The 23,398-nt window shown below is 36.2% G+C and overlaps 1 protein-coding gene across 2 annotated transcripts in view; it reads right to left on the reverse strand.

The window, feature by feature from the left end:
- The window catches only part of ZNF800 (zinc finger protein 800), a 53,241-nt gene that overhangs the window by 3,280 nt on the left and 26,563 nt on the right, over positions 1-23,398 (reverse strand). Inside the window, exon 6 of one of the 2 annotated variants that reach the window (XM_081102072.1) lies at positions 18,598-22,887. The exons of the other annotated variant lie outside the window; for it this stretch is intronic. Coding sequence (XP_080958198.1) covers position 22,887 — 1 coding nt within the window. The 3' untranslated portion in view covers positions 18,598-22,886. Of the gene's footprint in view, positions 1-18,597; positions 22,888-23,398 lie in introns of those variants that run through there. 2 annotated transcript variants of the gene reach the window in all.

A 23,398-nucleotide genomic window follows, 5' to 3' on the forward strand; every position in this document is an offset into this window, starting at 1 on the left:
TTTTCCATGAAAAATAGAGGTGACTTCCTGAAAAAAATAATTAAAAATACTTCTAACTGCCCAGTAGTAAATTCCAGTGAATTTTGGCCCACTGAGTTGAAATTATGATATGGTCTTTGAGACAGCAACGCATACATCATTTCTGATAATCAAGCGTAACATTTTTTTCCGTGGCAACAAGTGTTGAAATCCTTGACTCAAAGGTACATAGAACAAATGCAGAATTCCACAGCATGCTTTGTCAGGTTACGGTAGCCTCTATACGGAACACTACATTCCCCCAAGACTCTCAAGTTAAAGTCACATTTTTTCCTCTGCCTTCAAGGTCAATTAAGACTTCTGAAAAGGCAGCAAATTTCTGTCTGGGAGAGAAAAATATCATATTCTGTTCCTATTTCTTGGTAATACCTCTTGGTAATACCTCTGGTGACAGCTGCTTATATGGAAAATAAAAAGACACAATGACGAGCGGCTATCCTTTCCTCACCAAAGCAGGAACACCATGATGTGTCCTTAATGAACATCACCAGGTATACATCTGCCCCCAAAGTGCCATCATTTTTTCTCCTGTTTGAATATTTATTGAGAGAAAAACAAGAGAATTTTAAAGATGTTGACACTCTTTCCCATTTCCAAAAAACATCATGAAATGGAATTCTTTGATGACATCAGAGAGCACATGAAAACATGAAGCTTGGTGCACGGAGAGGCATCAATACTAGTTTCATCCAGTCATGTGCTGACCAACAATGGCATAGCGCCCACTTTTTCCAACTCTGGAGTGAAATGACTTAATAGAGGCACTGCCGTAATTCTCCTTCATGGACTGTATTTAAGAACCTTTGCACCAAATTACTTGACTCTCCCCTCTCCCTACATACACTATTTTTTCCCACCTGATCCTTTGTTCTTGGCATTTCACCCATCAAGAAAATGTCTTTTCCCTCCTGTCATCTAGTCAAATGATGTCCATCCCTCAAGACCCAGACCAAAGCCATTCTGATAAGCTTTCCCTGAATACTGCAGTCTGAAATGATGTATCCATTTTCTGAACGTCCACAATGTTTGCTAAGACTGTTCTCAGAGTGTGGTTCTGAGACCACCAGCTTCAAAAATGCACTATAATCTGTATTTTTACAAAGACCAGAAGGAGCTCTGGCAATTTTCCCACTGTTCTCACAAATCTCCTTTGCCACTCTTAGAAGAATAAGTAATCGCCACATCATGGAGAGGGGCAGGCTGACAAGGCTTATTGTTGCTGGAGTGATCCACGGACTCATCTCAATTATTCCTTTCTGTTCTCATTCGCACACAAAAAGGTTTGATTTGTCAACTGTGTATTTGTCAGATCTGTAATGTCACTGTTGGCTGCTGAATTCGCCATCATCAAACGTCCACCCGTTTCTCACCCATTGCCTCCCAGTTCCATGGCCATCCCCCTGTGCTGAGGCTTCAGCTGCTGCCACCACTTTCTAAATACCTTCACACTCTGTGAGAAAGAATGCAAGCAGAGCCTGGAATGGAGGTAAGCTTGAGTAGACGGAAAGGACTACAACTGACATCACTTACTAAGATATAAAGGTATATTTTTCCCCTAGGGCGGAGCAGTAACTTGAATGTCATCTCTTTCATTAAATTCACATTACAGATAGGGGAACTATGGGGAACAGAGTATTTTGAAACAAGAAACTAAAATTCTGAAAAAAGCAAAATGTCAAAAACAAAATAGCAGCAAAATCATGCAGAGCCAAAACTGACTGTCCTAATTAGCTTATGGATTCAATATTAAGAGTAAATGACATTAAGGAGTTAAAAAGAATTAAAGGATAAAAAAATGTAAAAGATGAGATAGATCAATCATCTATAGAAATGGCATAAAAGACTGTCTTTGACATTACAAGTATCAAGATGACCTGAATTCAACACCAGTTGCACTTATTAATATTGGTTATCATTTATTTACTGATATGCCAGGAATTAGGTTAAGTGTTTTACATACATTAGCGCAATTTTAATAAACTCTAATGGGAAAAAGTACTAAAGGAGATAGTCTACAGCAGGGATCCTCAAACTTTTTAAACAGGGGGCCAGTTCACTGTCCCTCAGACCGTTGGAGGGCCGGACTATAGCTAAAAAAAAAACAAACAAAAAAAACAACTATGAACAAATTCCTATGCACACTGCACAAATCTTATTTTGAAGTAAAAAAACAAAACGGGAACAAATACAATATTTGTATTTGCATGTGGCCTGCGGGCCGTAGTTTGAGGACCCCTGGTCTACAGTAACTCTGTAAGAAATAAAACCAAAAAAGTAAAAACTGGCCATGTGCCTGCACCCTGGTCTAATAGAAAGGATAACTCTAAAAATTGAAAAATATCTGGTCTGAGTGGCAAGTACAGGATGGGACAATAGTAGGCTTATAGTTGTGAGTACACAAAAGAGTTTATTCTTATATTATTTACTATATTATAGTCTATACTAACAATTGTAAACCTACTTTTGCCCCACCCTCTATCTTCCTATGGAAAAGATGAACGTTATCACACTACCAGAGCTTCCTGATATTGATCAGAGAGCTGACCCAATGCTCATCAAGCAACCTTATGAATGTAATTTAGTTTTCCATGTAGATTTGCCCACTAAGAAAATACATTGAACCATAAATATGAGGAGTGAATGTGCCTAATACTTCTCATTGCAAATTTTAAAAACTAGCATTGTGGTATTTATACCCCAGTATCTACGAGGCTAGAGTGACAGTCCTCTCCCACCCAATCACCCACCAGGTGAATAATCAGGGCCAGCCTTAGAAAGTAGCCATGTCGAAGTTACCTGTGAGGCCTGGCAGGGAGGCAAGCCTGCCCTCCGGAGGGTCTTCCTGCTCACCATCCTCAAACTACATGGCTATGTGACTGCAAATATGCACACCCACTCACGTGCACATACACACATGCACAATAGAACCATTTCATTAGAAATGGAAATGATGGGAAAAGGAGGAACAAAACATAGTGTTCAGAGAAGTTGAATATGTTTTTTAATGGCACAGATAAGTATTTGTTTCACTTATCAAAAGGATTAGTCACCTAAACAAAAAGTTCAAGTAGAACTTGGACATATAAACTTTTACTAAAGAATAAATATCAAGACATTTCCGCCCTGACCGGTTTGGCTCAGTGGATAGAGCATCGGCCTGTGACTGAAGGGTCCCAGGTTCGATTCCTGTCAAGGGCATGTACCTTGGCTGCGGGCACATCCCCAGTAGGGGGTGTGCAGGAGGCAGCTGATCGATGTTTCTAACTCTCTATCCCTCTCCTTCTCCCTTCCTCTCTGTAAAAAAAAAAAATATCAAGCCCTGACCGGTTTGGCTCAGTGGCTAGAGCATCGGCCTGCGGACTCAAGGGTCCCAGGTTAGATTCCGGTCAAGGGCATGAATCTTGGTTGCAGGCACATCCCCAGTGGGGGGTGTGCAGGAGGCAGCTGATCGATGTTTCTCTCTCATCGATGTTTCTAACTCTCTATCCTTCTCCCTTCCTCTCTGTAAAAAATCAATAAAACATTTTTTTTTTTAAAAAATCAATAAAATATATTTAAAAAAATATATATCAAGACATTTCCCATGTCCATAAATATACACAATATGCAGTTACTTAGGGTGTTTTGTTTTGTTTTATCCTATTTGGAGTGTTTTGCTTGTCATTGTTTGTTTTCTGATAATATCTCCATAGGAGAGAGACCTATAAGTACAGCCAGGTCCTAGCATAACTTATCACAATTCTTGACAAGATTTTAGGTCACAATCTTACAATCTTACACCAAGAATTCCAAAGTCAGAGTACAGTAAGAACCAATAGGACCTCATGTCAAGAGCTGAGGATAACACACACAAAAGCTGCACTAATGCTAGGAACCTCAAGGATACAATCTTACTTGTTCTACTACTAAATTTTAACTATTGTGACAGTATTATTAAAAAATACTTTTAATCTGATTAACTTTTTCTAATCAGTAATAAAGTTATAATTGATACTATTTTTCAGAGAGAAATACTCAGTAAATTTTTAGGGAGAATGCTGAGTTACTGAATAATTAAATTATTTAGCCCAAATATAAATAATCTCTACTCTATGAATCCTATCATGGACATTTGGCATGGGACACTTTTTAAAAAAGAATTTGTCATTTTTTATACAGTTTGATGCAAGAGTGCTAAAATCAAGGAGTTCTAATAGGTATCAATAACTCTGAAAAATAAAGCAATTGCATTGATAGGTAAGTTGGCCAAAATAAATCCAAAATGATCAAAATTGAGGATATATTTTTATACAGATTATTAATCTTACCAAGAACATTAAAAAATAGTTAAAAACTGATTCAATTAACAAATAAAAATTTATTTCTGTGATTTTTTTATATGAAGGTGAAGATTTTAAAATTTAGAAGGTAAACATTTGTGGTTTGATATTTATAAAATCATTGCTTTTCACTGGCACTGAGATATTAAACTGTTTTTGCACATAGCACACAGGTTTTTACACAAGTCTAAAGGTAAATTACTTCCCTAAAAACTTCACTGCCATTTCTTTATCTAATGGAATAGCAAATATTCCAATCAGCTATGTTTTGTAACTAGCAGTAATTATTATATATATTTCACTTATGATTTTTTAACTTCAACCTTAATCATATAAATCAATGACCATGATCTCTTTCTGATAAAAATGTGGAACACATTATATTGCACATGTGGTATTCAAATTGATATGCTGGAAACAAAGAACAATTTAACACTTTATTTCCACTAGCAAAAACTGGATGTCTGAATGATAGGCAATATAGTAAAAAATGGAAAGTTCATGGACCAAGGAATAAAAATACCTGGTTTCTACAATTTTCAGACATATTGTTAAAACAAGATAAAAAACGAGGTACAGAAAAGTGTGTACAATATGCCAGCATTTGCGTGACGAGGAATGACATTTATATGGGTACATATACATAAAACAGCTCTTGAAAGCCCAAGAAACGGGTAAGTTCTTGACCCTGGGGAAGAGAATGAGAGGAGTGGGAGATGGGGTAGGATGAAGACTTACCTTTCACAGTACACCTTTTTGTACTGTTTATTTTTTTACATGTACATGTTATCACCTACTGAAGTAATCTTTAAGAGATAGGTGGCCTCTATTCCTGACTTCTTCATTAACTACATGTGTGACCTTGTGCAATCACTTACCTCAATTTTCTCCGTTTTAAAATGAGATTATACTAAATCTCTAGAGTCCCATCTACAATTCAACAGAATTATGGCTCAAAAGAAGGTATATACAAAATGGCAGGTGGCTAAATAAATAAGCTTTACTTTGTAGTGACATATATAATATGATATTATAATTATTTACATTTCTGCCTGCTCTGTTCCCATCAGGCTATAAAAACAACATAGTAAGCAAGAGAGTATGGGAAGAAAATGTATTTTTATGAAATTGATAGTTTCTCTTCTTTTTATTCTGTACCAAAAGTAAAAGTCTGGTTAATCCTCCTTTTTTATATATCCAGACAATTGCTTCTAAGATATATAGACTGTCAAAACATATTTTGAGAAATGAATAAATATTATTAGAAGGAATTATAAAGAGGTAAGAAATGTTGTGGTAGAGTTTAAAAATGAATCCCGAGGTAGAAAAAAGCTAAAAAAAAAAAAAAAATCTCCCCTGTATTCCCATAAAATTACCCCAAGAATCTCCAAAAATCATCCATAATCTTCATAAACACAAGATACTAACAGAATCACAGTAGCCAAAAGTTGAGCAATATGAAGTTTAGACCAATAAAAGTAGGACATGAGGAGGACACTGAAAAGAAACCAAATGACTGACTCCTCAGGAACAGAGAATGGGGACAGACAGGCCTGGGACCCCCTCATTCATAACCTAATGCTACAGAGTAAAACTGTCAGTCTTGGGTCTCAAAAGGCTTTAGTCTAAAAACGGGGACACTGTGATTACACAATAATGCTATAATAACAAAAAATGAAAGCGAAAAATAAATGGTAAGTGTTTTAAGTTTATCAGAGGAAGAGGTCAGCATGGTTTGGAGCAGTCAAGTACATATTCATAGGAGAAACAGAACTTTAAAATCTGTGATAAGCAAAATGACAATGACAGCATGGACAAAACAAAGTCAGCAAGGGAGTCAGTTCTGGTAGCAGGATGATAAATTTAGACACAGTTTGATTTTAAATAGTAACTTGGCAAAAGTGTTAGAAATATTTTTTAAATACTGGGTTGCCAAATGTTCTTCACAGAATACAAAGGAGTGATGATGACATGCTAGTAATATATCAAAAGTGATTGAACAGGCTCAAATACAAGATCAATATGCATCTAGATGTAATTTTTCATTCAAGAGGTGCCAGTTTTACTTTTCCATTGATTAAGTCTGGAATTGGGTCTGGCTAATGAAATAGAGTGCTATGGATTGCGCTGTACAAAAAACCCACAAGTCAAATCAGAACAAAGAAAACTATCCTCTATCCCTCAGTGATCTAGTGATCTTGTATGCAATATAAGGGAATTCATTATCTTATAAAAATTGTGTTTGTGTTTCATTATAACACTGATAAATCTTGGAAGAGATTTCTAAATAAAATTTACCTGTAAAATGTTGGCATAGGAGGAGAAAGAATATTAACAAATATAAAGGAAGCTATTAAGCAAATGAAGTCCTCAATGTGGAAAGTATATATTCTAAACACATTCCACTGTTCATTTATGTTACAATCCTTGAAAAACCTAAATATAGACATTACCTTTATTCAATAACCTCTTAGTGATTTACTGAGGTAAAAATGGGTATAAAGAGGCTTGTTAGAAAAAAAATCAATGTTTAAAAACAAATTATTTAAAAAGAAGTATTTGATACAGGTATCAGTTAAGTTTTGATTTAAAATGATTCTCGCCAAACCGGTTTGGCTCAGTGGCTAGAGCATCGGCCTGCGGACTCAAGTGTCCCGGGTTCGATTCTGGTCAAGGGCATGTACCTTGGTTGCGGGCACATCCCCACTGGGGGGCGTGCAGGAGGCAGCTGGTTGATGTTTCTCTCTCATCAATGTTTCTAACTCTCTATCCCTCTCCCTTCTTCTCTGTAGAAAATCAATAAAATATATTTTTAAAATGATTCTGTGCTACAGCAATGCGCCTTGTGTTATTTTGACATAGATATGAGGTTTATGCTAATGCCTATTATTACTTTGAAGTTCAAAAAAACAAAAGGAAACCATTTTCAAAGCAAACAGAAAACTTTAAACGTTTTTCCTCATTTTACTGTACATTATAATAAAATGTTGTTTTATTATTGCTATTCTCTTCTAGTTCAAGTCTGTCAGCACTTCTATTATTGACTTCAGTTTTCAAGGGTCATAAGGTACCCATATAATTTACTCTATAGAAATTTGACAGTCTCCTTGGATTATCTTCCCTTTAAAGGCATATTTTAAGTTAATCAAAAGTTGGACAGCTCGGATGGGATACAGACCTATGCTTTCAGTATTAAATTAATGGTTTGTATCCTGAACAGGGCTGACTTCTTAAAAGTCATTTTGCATACCCTTTTAAGTATCCCTTGGCCCGGGCAGGGTAAATAGGCTGCTTCATTTCAGTTTCAAAGTTGACAAAAATCTCCACTTGAACTCTGGTGGTTATCTAGATGGCAAAAATCTAGTTTTATTGTTAGGTTCTTCCTTCAAAAAGGAGGTGAAAGAACGCAATTTCATTTCTGGGAATTTATCCAAAGAAACCCGAAACACTAATTCAAAAGAATATATGCACCCCTATGTTCACTGCAGCATTATTTACAATAGCCAAGATTTGGTAGCAGCCCAAGTGTCCATCAGTAGATGGATGGATAAAAAAGCTGTAGTACGTTTACACAACTATTTGGCCATAAAAAAGAAGGAAATCTTACTCTTTGCAACAGCATGGATAAACCTGGAGAGCATTATACTAAGTGAAATAACCCAGTCAGAGAAAGACAAATACCATATTATTTCACCCATATGTAGAATCTAATGAACAAACAAGCAAAATAGAGACAGATTCATAGACAGAGAGCAGGTTGGCAGCTGTCAGTGGAGGTACGGGGAGGGGGGGGGTAAGTGGTGATGGAAGGATACTTGACCTGGGGTGGGGAACACGCAATACTGTGTACAGATGGTGTGTTGTAGAATTGTGCACCTGCAACCTGTATAATTTTGTTAACCAGTGTCACCCCAATAAATTCAATAAAAAGAAAAAAAGAAATTGGGAGGGTCACAGAAACATGTATGACAATGCAGAACCTAGTTTTTATTTACTGTTATTTTAAATATGCACTAGTCCAAAAAGTGCAGCTTGACAAAGTAAAATTAATATATTTCAATCATCTGTTCAATGTTTAATAGCATACTGTTTTTCCTACAGAATCAGGCAATGGATACTAAATTACTTAAATTTATCATATATATTGTCAGATTCTATTAATTTACCCAGATGGCTTTCTTCTACTTTTCAGAAATAGTCTCTGCCTTGGTCAGAGGCATAGGGAAAAAGTCACAAACAATTCCTGGACAGATCACAGCTATGGGATTCAACAAATCTTGCCAATCCAAGAAAACTAATAGATTGTTTTATCTTTGAAAATTAGATATTTCCTTTTTAAATAAATAATCTTTTAAAATAGGTCTTAGTCTTTTTAAAAGCCCTCTAAAATCAACACATAGACTGGCCCACATTATTATAACTTAACTATCTAGGATGTCTTAGACCAGCGGTTCTCAACCTGTGGGTCGCGACAATCGGAAAACACATATAGCATATCAGATATTTACATTACAATTCATAGCAGTAGCAAAATTACAGTTATGAAGTAGCAACGAAAATAATTTTATGGTTGGGGGTCACCACAACATGAGGAACTATTAAAGGGTCGCGGCATTAGGAAGGTTGAGAACCACTGTCTTACACTATTATCAATATATGTTATATTATAGATTTTATACATGTGGTGGGTGCAGAGGGTGGGAGGTAGAGTGGGGAAGGAGACAGAGAAACCCAGTGCTAGCCAAACATCATTTTCAAAATGAAAAACTAAAATAGGAAGACACTGAACTAAATTACATAACCTAAAAGAATGTGAGAAGTGCTAGGTTATGTTGTTTCTATTTATTCTTCCCGGTAATGTCTTCGAAACCTATGGCTGCAACAACCACATGGACAAAAATGACTCCTAAATCTCCAGCCCCACGCAATCTCTCCTGACCTCTAGTCTGTATAGCCTACTCCTACTAAGCATCTCCAATTAGATGCCCCACAAGCACCTCACCTTCAACACATCTAAACTTTAATTCATTATTTCCCCCTAGAAAGTGTTCCTCCTCCCGTTTCCTACCTTAAAGAATGGTACCACTCACCTGCCCAAATAAAATGCCCAACCCTGAAAATCACACTAAATTCCTTCTTCATCTCCAGTCTGGGAAATTCCACTTCTGAAATATAGTACAGTTTCTGTATCCATCTCCATAGTTGCATTGGCATTACCTACATTTAGGCTGCTATCACTTAAGATTTTGGAAACTGGCTTCCATTTTATTTCCCCACCACAAATATCACCCTCTGCCTCCACTCCAATTCAGTCTCCTCAATGCTATCTGATATCCCTGCTTAAAACCCTACAACAGCTACCCCTAATCTTGGAAATATAATTCAAACTACTACTTGGTACATAAGCTCTTTCTTGATTTGGCCCTTGCCTTGCCTTATATTCCTCCCCTTGGTCTACACGTGGTCTCATGTCTCTGAACCTACTTGGAAAGTTTTTCTGCCCAGCTAAAGTGAAACTTGACTCAAGAATGAATTTAGGAATCATGAGAAGCCTTCCGTCAGTGTCAGGGAAAGCTTTTCATAATTAACATTCCACTGCTGTGTATCTTATAATGTGTCTTTTCCACCAAACTTGAGAGGAGGAACTGCATGTCTTACCTCTGTAACCCTAGCTCCTAATTCTGTCCTGTACAAACTAGAAGCTCGACATGTCTACTGAATGGATGAAGCAAGTCAGCCTAAAACAGTGAAATCTGAAAAATACTCATGAAATTCTTAGATTTTTGACACCTGAGCAGGCTCAATGGGGGGGGGGAGGGGGGGTAATTTGCTTATTATTATAAATCTGTCCCTAGATATTTTTAACAACTTATTTCATCTTCTAGCAATAAAAGTTTGTTAAGATGAAATCTTCAATCCTTAAAAGGCGAATAAATACCTCATTTCAAACACAACTTGTCCTACAAGTAATAAACACTTTAATTAGCATATAGTACAAGGGCTTGCATCACTCTAGAGACTAAAGGAATCTGGGTTAATGCAACCTAGCTAGTACCTGTTTGGTGGCATGTCTATGGTACCACCTATGCATTAATTTAACAGATAAACAAAGCTAACTGCCACCACCAAGGCCCCCTAATCAGCTGGTTACATCAGCATAAGCATGAGTGTGGGGTAATACAGTTTTTGGCTTCCATCCTCATGGAAATAAATGCAAAATGCAGAAGGGAGAGCTGATTACTATTTCAGAATAGCTAGAACACAAACCAAGACTCTGAGAATGTAGGAAGATTCCAGGACCCTGCAACTTCTCTCTCTGCCTTTGCTATCTCCTGCTTGCCTATACTGATAAGCTATCTATCACCTATCCACTCACTCAGCACATGTTTTTAAGCGTAACTATGTCCCAAGCATTGTGGTACACACAAGGGCTACATAACTCTCCCTGGTCTTTTTTTTTCCTCCTCCCAGTCTCTTACATAAATCTCTCCAGTGGGACGAGACATTGAAGAAAACAATGCACAGATATAAGCATAATTACAAACTATGTTGGATGACAATAAAGAAACATGAAAACTACAGGGGAGATGTAGTTTAAATTGTCTTTCTTTAGAAGTGACATTTAAGCTGAGACCTGAGAATGAGTAAGTTTAGTCAAGTGATGAACAAAAGCGATGAACATACAGTAATGATAGATCTGTTTTAGGAAGATAGTTCTGACAGCAGCTTGGAAGCCAGATTAGAAAGAGGGTCAGTAAAGAGACTATTGCAATGGTGTAGGAAAGAGATAAGAGTCCAAACTAAACTACTAAAAGTGGAGATGGCAAGGGAGGAGCCAAATGTGAAAAACCAAAGGTAAAATGGACAGGCACGGATCACTGATTAGGTAAGAGTGTGTGAGAGAGAGAGAGAAGTCAAAGTATTTCCTAGGATCCTAATTAGCCTAGGTATGTAGGAGGGTAGAAATGTGAATAATTAAGACAGGAAACAAAAACAACAACAAAAAGACAGGAAACAACCATAAAGGGAAGATAATTAGTCATTTTATTGAGTTTCTGTTGCATTTAAGATATTGGAGAAATATCCATGCCTGACATGCAACTTTAAAAACAAGTGCTCTTTTTTTAAAAAGGTCTTAGAATCAGAAAAATAAGTCTGGGGTATCTTCACAGAAGTGGTAAGTGATGTTCTGGGAGTGGATGAATCACTGAGAGAGTACAAAATAAGAAAAGGACTAAGAAAACTTTGATCCATGTTTAAAAACCTAGTAATAAAATATAAGCCAGTGGCAAGAGAGGAAGAATCAGAGTTCACAGGAGCATGAGTTCAATAAATATTTATCAACATCCACTACATTCCAGATATGATGCTAGATACTAGGTATATAAGTAAATAACAGGAGCTCTACCCCTTAAGATGCTTCTAGCCTAGAGGAGGGACACAAATAGATCATTTCAATATTGCTATAGATGGGGCACTCCAGAAACACACCAGGGGGAAACCCAGCTGAACCCAAAAGTTCAAGAAATACACACTGGAGGACATAGTGTCTCATATAAGGCTTTAAGATTGATTGAAGTCATACAAAGAAAGTTGGTCCAGGCAAACCAGATGAATCAAGAGGAGATTCCCAGACTTCTGGAATACTGAGCAGGAGAATGGGAGGTGGGGAAGCAAAACAAACAAAAACCTGGAAGAAACTAAAGGGATTTAAACTGCAAAGAGTGAGTTACTCTTGGAAGAAAATAAGGGACCAGAAGATGAAAAAAGTGGACAAGGGGTTTTTTGTAGAAAATTTACAGGTTTGGGGGAAAAGGTTACAGAAGAGAGATTGGAGGAAGCTGCCAAACTATATGAGAATTTGGGAGGAGAGATGAATAAAGAGAACTTATATGACGTTTGCTTAAGTTTTATGTAATTGTACTTTTGGACCACCTTAGAAGATTTCTGTTAACAGTAAAAACATTCATTATTTTCCAAAGATTTTTGAGCCTGTCTGTTTTTTTTGGATGTAATACCATGTTGAGACTGGCCCAAGATGACCCAGTTATAAGTGAGCATGAAAACCTGGGAAAGGTATATTTGCAAGCATTAATGGTTGTAGAAAGGTCAAACATGATGAAAAGCAAGAAGCCATCAGATTGAGCATTTACATGGTCAGCAATGCCCTTCACAGGAACTTTCAATACAAATGTCGATAGAAAACAATTGCAGATGGTTCACAAGTGAATGGTATAAACATGGCCTATATTGTTCATTCATTCAACGAATATTTACTGAGTGCCTATGAACTATGAACTGGGAACTATCCTAGGCCCTGGGGAATCAACAGTGATCAAGACACAGATCTCCTAAAAAGAAATCTTTAAAATAATTATTAAAAAATCACTAAGTATATACCCATATAGTGTATAATTGACTGTGGACTAGTTATCAGGGGATACAGGCAATACGGCCCTCCCATGAGTTTGAACCTGTCACCGGTGCTTAGTAGTAGCCATGAAGGCAGGTAACAGAAGCCATCAGTAACAGAAACAAAGAGGAGCTTGCAGATAGAGAAGCAACATATAGAGTGTCCCCGAAAAAAGTGTGTACACACACTTTGAACAATTATAAAGGCAGTGTTTATTGAAGTACATTTCATTTTCAAAATTGAGCTATCAGCCTGGGCGGTATAGCTCAGTGGATGAGTGTCAACCCATGAACCATAAGATCACGGTTCGATTCTGATCAGGGCACATGCCCGGGTTGCGGGCTCCATCCCCAGTAGGGGGTGTGCAGGAGGCAGCCTATCAGTGATTCTCATCATTAATGTTTCTATCTCCCTCTACCTCTCCCTTCCTCCCTCTGAAATCAATAAAAACATATGAAAATTTTTTGAGCTATTGGCTGTTAAAGTGTGTATACTTTTTTGGTGGATACCCTGTATATTAGATGATGAGGTACTGGGAAAAGAAGCTTAAAAGCAAAAACATATTGTGGACTAATGATAAGCCTTAATAATAAGATAATTGATGTTAATGTTCCTGTCTTCCTTCTTTCCTTCCTTCAACATGCTCTTAGCACCTGTTATATGCCAGGTATACTGCAAGGCACTGATGAGACAATGAGAAGACATAATTCTTGCTTGTAAGCTCAGAATATGTTCATGTACCCATAGCCTAATGTTTATTAAAAAAAAAAAAGTGCTCTGAATTTCACTACCTAAACTATGCATTGTTCTATGAGACATTAACCACAAAAAAGCAAAATTATATCAAAAAGTTCAACAAATCCTTCTGTAATTAGTCAAAGGTGCTGCAAAAAAAAAAAAAAATGGCAACATAGTGAAGACCCATAAAATGTTTTAACTTAATAAACTGTGTATATCTTGGCTTTATCACAGATGTTACATCTGACTTTTCATTAAACATTTGGATTAATGCCAACAAAAAGGCAACGAACATTAAATGGCAAAGCAAGATAACCAGAAACTAAGTTCTAAAAAGTATTTCAGCAGCAAAGTGACAACAATTTTAGTGATCACTACAACTGTAATACATATTTATTGAGCTCTTACTTAAGCCAGGCATTGTGCTAAGTATATCATATACAATATATACTTAAACTTTTATAAATTCCCACAACAAACATACCTATAAGGTAGTTTCTAATATCATTTTACAGACAAGAAATGTAAAGCTTAGAAAAAATAATTTACTTGCCCAAACTACACAGACAGTAAGTAAAGGAGTCCGATACTTAAAACACCACGCTTTAACCACAGTAGGATTCTGTATCCCCAAAAGAATGAAATAGTGCCAGGTACATGAAGGACACTCAATAGTGTCTGTTGTTGAAGGAACTGAGATATAAAGTAGCTATTGCAGAGTAAGCCTAAATGTGGAAAGTACATGTAGAAAAGCAGAAGCAGTATTTTAAGGATTCACTAAATCGCCAACTCAAACTGTGCAGCATAACTGTGGATGTCTGGAAAATAGCAGCAACTGACAGAATGGCCTAATATGTTGTTACAGGAAATGTAATGGCTTTTTCTCAGTGAAAACTTCAGGCTGTCCATGAATCTGCAAAGCCAAAGATGGAAACGGCATCAGGCAGTTCAGGAAAGGAGCTGCAGGTGCTGATCAGCAAACTTTTTCTCACATTTTCTCAGCATGGAAAGGATTGTTGGTGATGCATTGATATTAAAGTCAAGCCCACAGGTTACCTTTAATTCTATCACCTTTAAAATGGAAGAAAGACATGTACTAGAAAGATTATTTCAAGACTATCCAGAGTCCTTCTGTAAAAGATTCCCACTGAAAGGTTCCTTTGCCCGGCCAGTTGCTACTGGTTGAGCTCAACCTATGAACCAGGAGGACACGGTTAGATTCCGTCAGGTACATGCCAGGGCTGTGGGTTCAGTCCTCAGTAGGGGACGTGCAGGAGGGAGCCAATCAATGATTCTCTCTCTTCACTGATGTTTCAATCTCTCCCTCTCCCTTCCTCTCTGAAATCAATAATATATATTTTTTTAAAGGACTCCTTTTATTGGGCCCAGGGCCATGTTTTACTCCACTGACTCTACCACCATGATCATCAATGACAGAACCAACGAAGAGCACCTGTTTCAAGAGCAGCCAATCAATGAAAAACAGCCTATGACTAGCAGTCTATAGAGAGGCCTGGCATAGGAGCTTTGCCCAACCTAACTGAACCAATCATACTTTCTCTTACAGGAGTCTGAACTCAAGCTCTATGGGGAGGGAAAGTAGCTGAAAGACACAGAGAAGATATGCAGCAGAAGTAATGAGGCAGTAATAACCATATTGAGAATGCATAGAATATGGTAATTGTTTTTTAAAGAAAAGTAAAAGCAGAGTCTGAAAAGGGCCAACAGCAGCAGAGAAGCAATACTACTGCTGCTGCTAAAAGGTCGACATCCAATCACTAGAACTGCATTTTTTCCCCGGTCTATGAAATCTACATGGTGAAGCCAGTTTGAACTAATACTCCTAGATTCCTATAAGGCCTGGCCACTTCTATCTCCCTTATTTCCCCACATAAAACCTTCCAATAAATCCCTCCTTACAAGCTACAGACCAAGTAACTCTGTTGTTTGCAACCAAAAAAAACAACAAACAAACAAAACAAAAAAACACATCAACAACCTAGCCCAGAGTTTGTATACATGAATGCATATGCAGCCACACACCTGCAATTAGAAGACTTGGCAAATTGTTTGGTGGCTGGTGATCCAAGCCACTGTGAGTTTTACTAGTACTTCCATCTTGTAGCATCTGTGGTTTAAAGATACTGTGCTACTTAGATCTAGTTAACTGGTTGGAACTCAATAAACATCTAATGATCAAAAGGCATGAAAATGACATAAACACTCTCCTACAGCTTATATAAAACAACCCTAACAAATTATCTCTCAAAAATTCAAAGAAACTACATAAAAATCCTTTCCCTAAGTTAATTTTTTCCATATCATTCAGTCACTTGAGCACACAATATTCCTAGTGCTTCCCTGTTTTTTCTTAGAAAAGTATTTCTTCTTTTTTGTTCCCATCCAAAATAAAAGCTACCAGTCACAACTAGCAGGTACTTTGGGGTTCAGATCTACCAAAGCACCCAAAACAGCCTCAGGTTTAAAAAAAAACACAAATTTTGTACAGCTTAGAAAGTTTGAATACAGTCACAGTTCCACTTCTCAGAACTAATTTACTTTTAGGATAATCCCACAGATAGAAGGGATTAAAAACCTGGGTTGTAATATGAGTTATATGCACTTAAGGTTCATTTTGATGTAATTTCTCCTCTGAATATCATCATTACATACTTTTGTAGTGAAAGTGTTACCAGATTATGTAGAGCAGGGCACCCAAATACATTGCAAGTTATTATTGCTCAAGTATTCCAAATGGGGACTTTTTATTTTGGTCTGGCCATTTTTTCAACCACACCATTCTATTGCTTAAACATTACAATATTCCGTGTGCCAGAAATATGCTCCAAACACCAGACACAAGTAGTTGAATATCAGAATTATTAAGAAGCCACACACTTGATCTGAAGTTCAGGATATGAAGGTTCATCCAAACCTAGAAACAAGGTTCTCCAGTGTTGCAAATTATACCAGTCCCTAAACACTAAAATTTCTAAAAATCATCATCTTATTGTTAAAAAGGCAAGATCAACCCTGGCTGGGTGGTTCAGTTGGTTGGAGTGTCGTTCTATGCACCAAAGGGTCGTGGGTTTGATTCCTAGTCAGGGCATGTACCTAGATCACAGGTTCGCTCCCCAGTGAGGGCTTGTATGGAAGGCAACCAATCGCGTGCTCTCTCTCTCTCTCTCCATTCCTCTCCCTAAAAAAATGTATCCTCAGGAGAGGATTAAAAAAAAAAAAAAAAAAAAAAAAAAAGCTAAATCAATAACAGTCAGGTGTGTGGGTAAACTCTCTCAGCAGATAATTTAACAGTACTTGGGCCTCAGTTGAAATTTGGAGTACTGCCACTAATGACTACCATTGGCAAGACTGTTGAAAAGTGTCATTTCTTCTTATCTTTTCATGACACATTCGTCAAAGAAACTCCTGACTTAGCCTAAATCGTGCTCTTCTGAAGAATCCATACTTTCCATAATTGAATGCTTTCTCTCAAATAATACATATCTACTTTTGTTTTACAGAAATATTCCAGCTATGTTAATTTGTATTCCGTATCAATATTTTACACATGACCAAGAATAAAATATTTGTGTGACAGAAAACATATAATGAAAATTTTAAGACAGGTTACTCTGGGGAGTAACCATAAAAATAAAGTGTAACTTACAATGAATGTGCTTACAACTTACAATGAATGTGCTTAACCTTTTGCAAGATAAACACTTATGAGTAAGAATAATAAACTAGTAATATCTGATTAGAAAAGAACTGATAGAAAATTATATAGTTATCTTCATTGTCTCAAATAAAAGCAGGAGTTAAAATATGATGTGTAGCAATAAAGTTTTCTCTAAAACTTTCTAAACTTGCCCTAACCGGTTTGGCTCAGTGGATAGAGCCTTGGCCTGCGGACTGAAAGGTCCCAGGTTCGATTCCGGTCAAGGGCGTGTACCTTGGTTGCAGGTACATCCCCAGTGGGGGGGGGGGGGGTGTGCAGGAGGCAGCTGATCGATGTTTCTCTCTCATTGATGTTTCTAACTCTCTATCCCTCTCCCTTCCTCTCTGTAAAAAAAAAAAAATCAATAAAATATATTTTTAAAAAACTTTCTAAACTTAAGAGGTAATAAAAAAATTCCCACATTTTGATCACTTATAGTAATCCTAACATTTATTATAACATGCCATGCACTGTTCTAAGTATTTTAAATGTGTTTTTCATTTTATCCTCACCACAACTTATGAGGTTAAGAAGTACTGGGACCCCTATTTTATAGGTGAGGTAATTAGGGCACAAAATGGTTAAGTAACTTGCACAATGTCACACAAAAAATAATTTGTGCATCCAGAAATTTCACCAACTAATCTGGCTCCAAAGCATTACACTAAACTGCCAATCAGGTAATGTTGTGAATGTGCTTTGCAAATGGTAAAAGGTGCAAATGTTAGGTGTACTGATCAAGGGCACATGCATTGTAGTCAGACTTAGTGTCAAGTCTCAATTCTGTAATATACTACCGATGTGAACTTGAATAAGTCACCGAACTTCTCTAAGTTTCAATTTTCTGTTCTATAAAATGAGAAAATGAAATAACCATTCTTACTTCAGAGGGCTGTTGGTGAATTCGGGGCACTATGCATGTAAAGGATTAGCAGAGTGCTTGGCATACAATAAGCACTCCATGAGCATTCATTATTATTAGCTAAGAATTCTCTTTATTATCATAAACTCTCATTTTAGTACTGGTGATATTTTCTAAAATAAGTGAAATCTATCAATACTGAGATAGTAAAAATTTATGAACTTAAGACCCAAAGTGTCAAAGTATATGACAGTGATGGCAAACTGATGACACGTGTGTCAGAGGTGACACACAAACTCATTATTTTTGGTTGTTTTTTCTTTGTTAAATGGCATTTAAATATATAAAATAAATATCAAAAATATAAATCTTTGTTTTACTATGGTTGCAAATATCAAAAAATTTCTATATGTGACACGGCACCAGAGTTAAGATAGGGTTTTTCAAAATGCTGACATGCCGAGCTCAAAAGGTTCGCCATCAATGGTATATGACAGCATGGTTTTGAGATGGAAAAGGCTACTGCTTACTTTAATATCATTATCAAACATTTATTTAAATAGCCTCATATACATCAAATATGCTACACACTAAACAAAATTATCAAGACATAGACTCTGACTTCAAGAATACACAATCAATCAAATTAATCCTGTTGAGTGGGCACCAACAGCAAAACCTCCAACTTTGGGCATTTTCCCAACCAGATGCACCTGTGTTCCCCTGTTTGTGGTGCACTAGTGGTGAATATATGCAGAGGAAGAAGTCTAAAATTAAATAATAAACCTGACAAATAGAATGTAGAACATTAAGATTTAGGAGGAAATGAGCTGACTTCACACCTCTTACCTTCTCAGAACATATTTTAGCTATCTTGGTTCTAAGATCTCTTGTTAACCAGAAGAGAAAATAGGAAAGATGAGGTGGAATCTCAAAACATGAGTCAAAGGAAAAGTCTACAGAAACATATTATAAGAGAGGAGAAATAAATCTGGAAAGTTAAAAAGGCAAAATAATTGTGAGTTTAAGTGAAACATGTTTTATTCTGCATTCTATCATGGGCCTGATAACTTAGAAACCAAACAACTAACAACAGTTCTTAGACTGCTGATCCCTACTCCTCTTCAATCCTGAGGTTTCCATTAGCTCTTAAAGTAAGAGAAGAGGAAAAGAATAACAGAGAAGTGAAGGATTTTGTCTAACAGCACAGCCAACAGCACGCTACACATATCCTACAGCAGTGGCTCTCAACCTTCTGGCCCTTTAAATACAGTTCCTCATGTTGTGACCCAACCATAAAATTCTTTTCGTTGCTACTTCATAACTGTAATGTTGCTACTGTTATGAATCGTAATGTAAATATCTGATATGCAGGATGGTCTTAGGTGACCCCTGCGAAAGGGTCGTTCAACTGCCAAAGGGGTCGCGACCCACAGGTTGAGAACCGCTGTCCTACAGCATGGTTTCAGATCAACTAACAGAACCATGGCTAAATCATAATTCTGGTAAACTATGGAGTCTATTAGATAAGTAACTTCTAAAACTCCTAAGGATCTGGAATACTTCCACAGGCCACTGCAATAAACCTGGAAACCTCATTTCCAAAGTTTTAGAAGTATTTCTATCTCATCTTCAGTGGTCATGCTATTTGAAGAGATCTTTTACAACTTCACAACAGTAAATGATATCCACTTATGCCTCTCTATCTCCATAACTAATTGTCACAACAACTACTGGGAAACTCCTCTTTCTATACCCCCAGCCTCAAGCCATAGCAAAGGAACAAACCCTTCCCCCAGCTACTGCATCCACAGGCTCTTTAAAACAAAATGAGAACAGCCTATTGATCATAAAACAACATAACAAACATACTCCTAAAAAATGTTAAGGTACTTTTAAACAATGCAAGCAATCTGTGTCAACAGAAAACTTGACTCATATATACAAAACCAAGCTAAAAATTAAATATGGGTAATTTATATATTTTTCAAGAATATGTATATATTCTTCAAGAAGGTCTCTTGAAATAGGGAATAAAGAAGAAAAAATAAGAGACATGAACCAAGTCATTGTGTATTCAAGGTACATCTGCAGTGAATACCCGCCCAGTGTCGGCCATACCTCACCCAGCCCTCACTTGTACTATTCAAACTTAGGAAACTGAAGTGTAAGCCATATCTTTTGTTTCTACTTTTCATCACACTTAGGAGAGGACCGTATCTTCAGGAAGAAAGATGAGTTAAATTCTAGAGAAAAACTCTTGAGCAAATAGCAGCAAAGGTGGTTATTATCTGTAGCCAGAGATACGTCTTAATATACTATAAGCAGTTTCTGATGGTTCTTTTACCTCCCTACACCAAGAACAAAAAGTGCTATCAATATTTGTTTATATAGCATACATGCAAAATGGCTTCCAGCACCAATGTCCTAGGCTTCTTCTCAAGAGGCTCAACCCTAAGCCTCTGAGATGACAGAGTTCAAGATTCAAAATAAAACCATAAAGTAAGAATGAACACCAGAAGGGAATAGGAAGAACAAAGAGTTTTAAATCACTTCTTACTTGTTCATTCTACCTTTTTAAACTGGTCCCAGTTTAGCCACTAACTTCTATGTTTGCCATGATCTGTTAGTTTGGCTATTACAATAAATATTCCTAATCTCTCTAGGCCCTTCTAATGTAAACCAGTCCTGACAAAGTTCTATTTTTTTCTCAATGACCCACATATTTTTGACAGTCCTTGAACCCTCTGTCTTTCCTTTTAAATTCCTGCTGTGTAGCCCTAGAGTTATGACAGAGAAAACATGTGGAAACAGGTGAGTGAAATAAGAAAATTCCAGCAATTGGGCTCCCCCCTTTCTTCCATACACTATTTAAGAAGAAAAGCAGAGAAAAGACTGACATACAGATGAAAGGCTGTAGTAAAGAGCTAGCCCAACCTTTTTAAGAATTCTCTTATCTTTTCACTGATTATAGGTACTTAAGTCTGGAAAATATCTTTGGAATATGTCTTGTGTGTAGGAATGCATAAAAGATAACACTTTGCAAAAGTCAAACATACATGTTTAATAATGTGCAACTAATGAAGATGGTTTATAAATGAAATACCACCTACACATTTAGTTCCCTAAATATATTACACTATTAATCATTAAAGTTAGACCTATAAGTACAAGTTTTCCATATGTGGAAAAGTAAATCTGTATTTAAATTAAAGAGAAATTATAACTCTAATTTTTAAAAATAAAACTATCAAGATATAATTCAAGTGTAGCTGCTCATAGTCACTGAATAAATTTAAATTTGATAATAAAACAGTTAAGTTTCAACCAATGCACCTTTGTGGAAGCACATTTAGCTGAAATCACTCCAGGTCTGGTTTATTTCCGTCACAGAGCACATTTCCAACAAGAGCGCGTACATTCAGCACCGAACATTTCCAGCAACGGTTACAGTCTTTCTAGTTCCCTTTCACAGTGTGTCAGTGCAAAGCACTGGGAGGGTAAATGCTTCTCTAGCTATACAAGTATTTGATTACGACCTTGTGGATCTTCAACATTTTAAAATTTTATACAAAAAGTATACAGATGGACAGGGTCCCTCCTAAGTACAGGTATGAACCTATATAAAAACATGGTATATTCTCTGCTGTACCTTTTAAAATTATAATTTGACAAAAATTACTAAAAAATAAAATATTCCCTAAAAAGTACAAAAGATTGATACACAAAACCTGTCCAAAATTTCATAAAGATAGGTGTACTTCTGTTTTTCCTAAAATCTTGATTATAAAAATGAACAAGAATTCATTATTTTCCAAATTTTACAGTAGGAATCAAATATCTAAAGTGGTCATTTCAGATTTTACTTGGGAGAAAAAAGTCAGGGTTTACACCCCCACCTGCCTTTTTTAGCAATATTTAAAGAAATAAACTCGTATCATAAGAAGTGGTTGTGCATGGATTGTCTGCATCCATAAAATATCGGTAAGCTATTTACTACCTTCATATTAACATTAGTATATGTGTGGTCTTTTAAAAAAATAGAAACTGAAAAATTAAGTTGCATCTATCATTAAAGTGCTTTGTATAAAATTTAAAGAAAAATAGGGGAATGTTAAATTTTCATAAAAACTTCAGATGTTTACAAATGAAAAATGTAATGATCATGGGTGAAAATGAACTGGAACTTTCCTGTAAGTATATATTTTTGAATGAAACTTCCAAACATTTAAGTGCTGGAGAACGAGTTGGAAATAAATGAATGTAAAAATAATTACCGATAATTAGTAAGCTAAATATGTATGTGTTGGTACTAATTTGTCTTTTGGTCTTAACATCCACTCACTAGGAAACCAGGTATCTGTACAATCCAGATGACAATTTTGCCAAATAAAGTGGAACAAAACTAAAATCACTAAGATATCAAGTCTTTGTCAATTAAAAATCACCAGTGGTGATTATTTTCTTCAGGCTGTTGATCGCTTTAATCAACAAATTGTTTGAAAAACAAAATTTGCAACATTTTTGTAGACACTGGTTAGCTGATGTACTGTAATGACAATATGTAAATATCACAGCTACTTGAAAGTGCTGGGAAAGGCAGTGCCTTTGAAACAGTGGTTAGATAATTATCCTTTTAGTGAGAAAACAGCAGTTACAGTCAAATATTTATGAAAATGTTTTTCTTTTTTTTTTTTTCTCATAGTACCATTTGAAGACGTTTAGTGGTTCTAACACCAATTTAAAGTCTTTCCACAAATATGAACTCCAAACCTTTTCGTACATCACTTGAAGTTATCTGAGGAGAAATGGAATAAATGAACACTTTTGAGTTCACCAATCAAAGCTTGTTTTTAAAATTATACAATAGTAAATGACTTCTAAAGAATGGTTTCATCACAAGTTTTCCACAAAAATAGAAAAATGTTATAATCAAACCACAACATTTAACCTACTCAGCGCTCTTTATAACCTGAATCCAAAACTAATTTAATACTAATTAAATATATTAATTGCCTTAACTCAGGGGACACAGGTACTGAAGGTAAACTTTAAATTAAAAATATAAAGAGACTTGAAAAAACAAGGATAGGGAATCTACTCCTTATTTTATATTGCCATTTTAAAAATCTACATTTGTTTCAAAACCTCCTAAGTATTATTTTTTCTTTCTTCCCAACAGGGATTTCACTTTTCTTGCAACGCACAACCACACACACAAAAAAAATTTTTTTAATCCCTATTTAATAATATTAACTATATTTTTTAACTGATCACCAAAAAGGTTATTTAAGCAAAAAGGGAAAAAT

The sequence above is a fragment of the Myotis nattereri genome, assembly GCF_964212035.1.
Source record: "Myotis nattereri genome assembly, chromosome: 11".
Taxonomy (NCBI): Eukaryota; Metazoa; Chordata; class Mammalia; order Chiroptera; family Vespertilionidae; genus Myotis; species Myotis nattereri.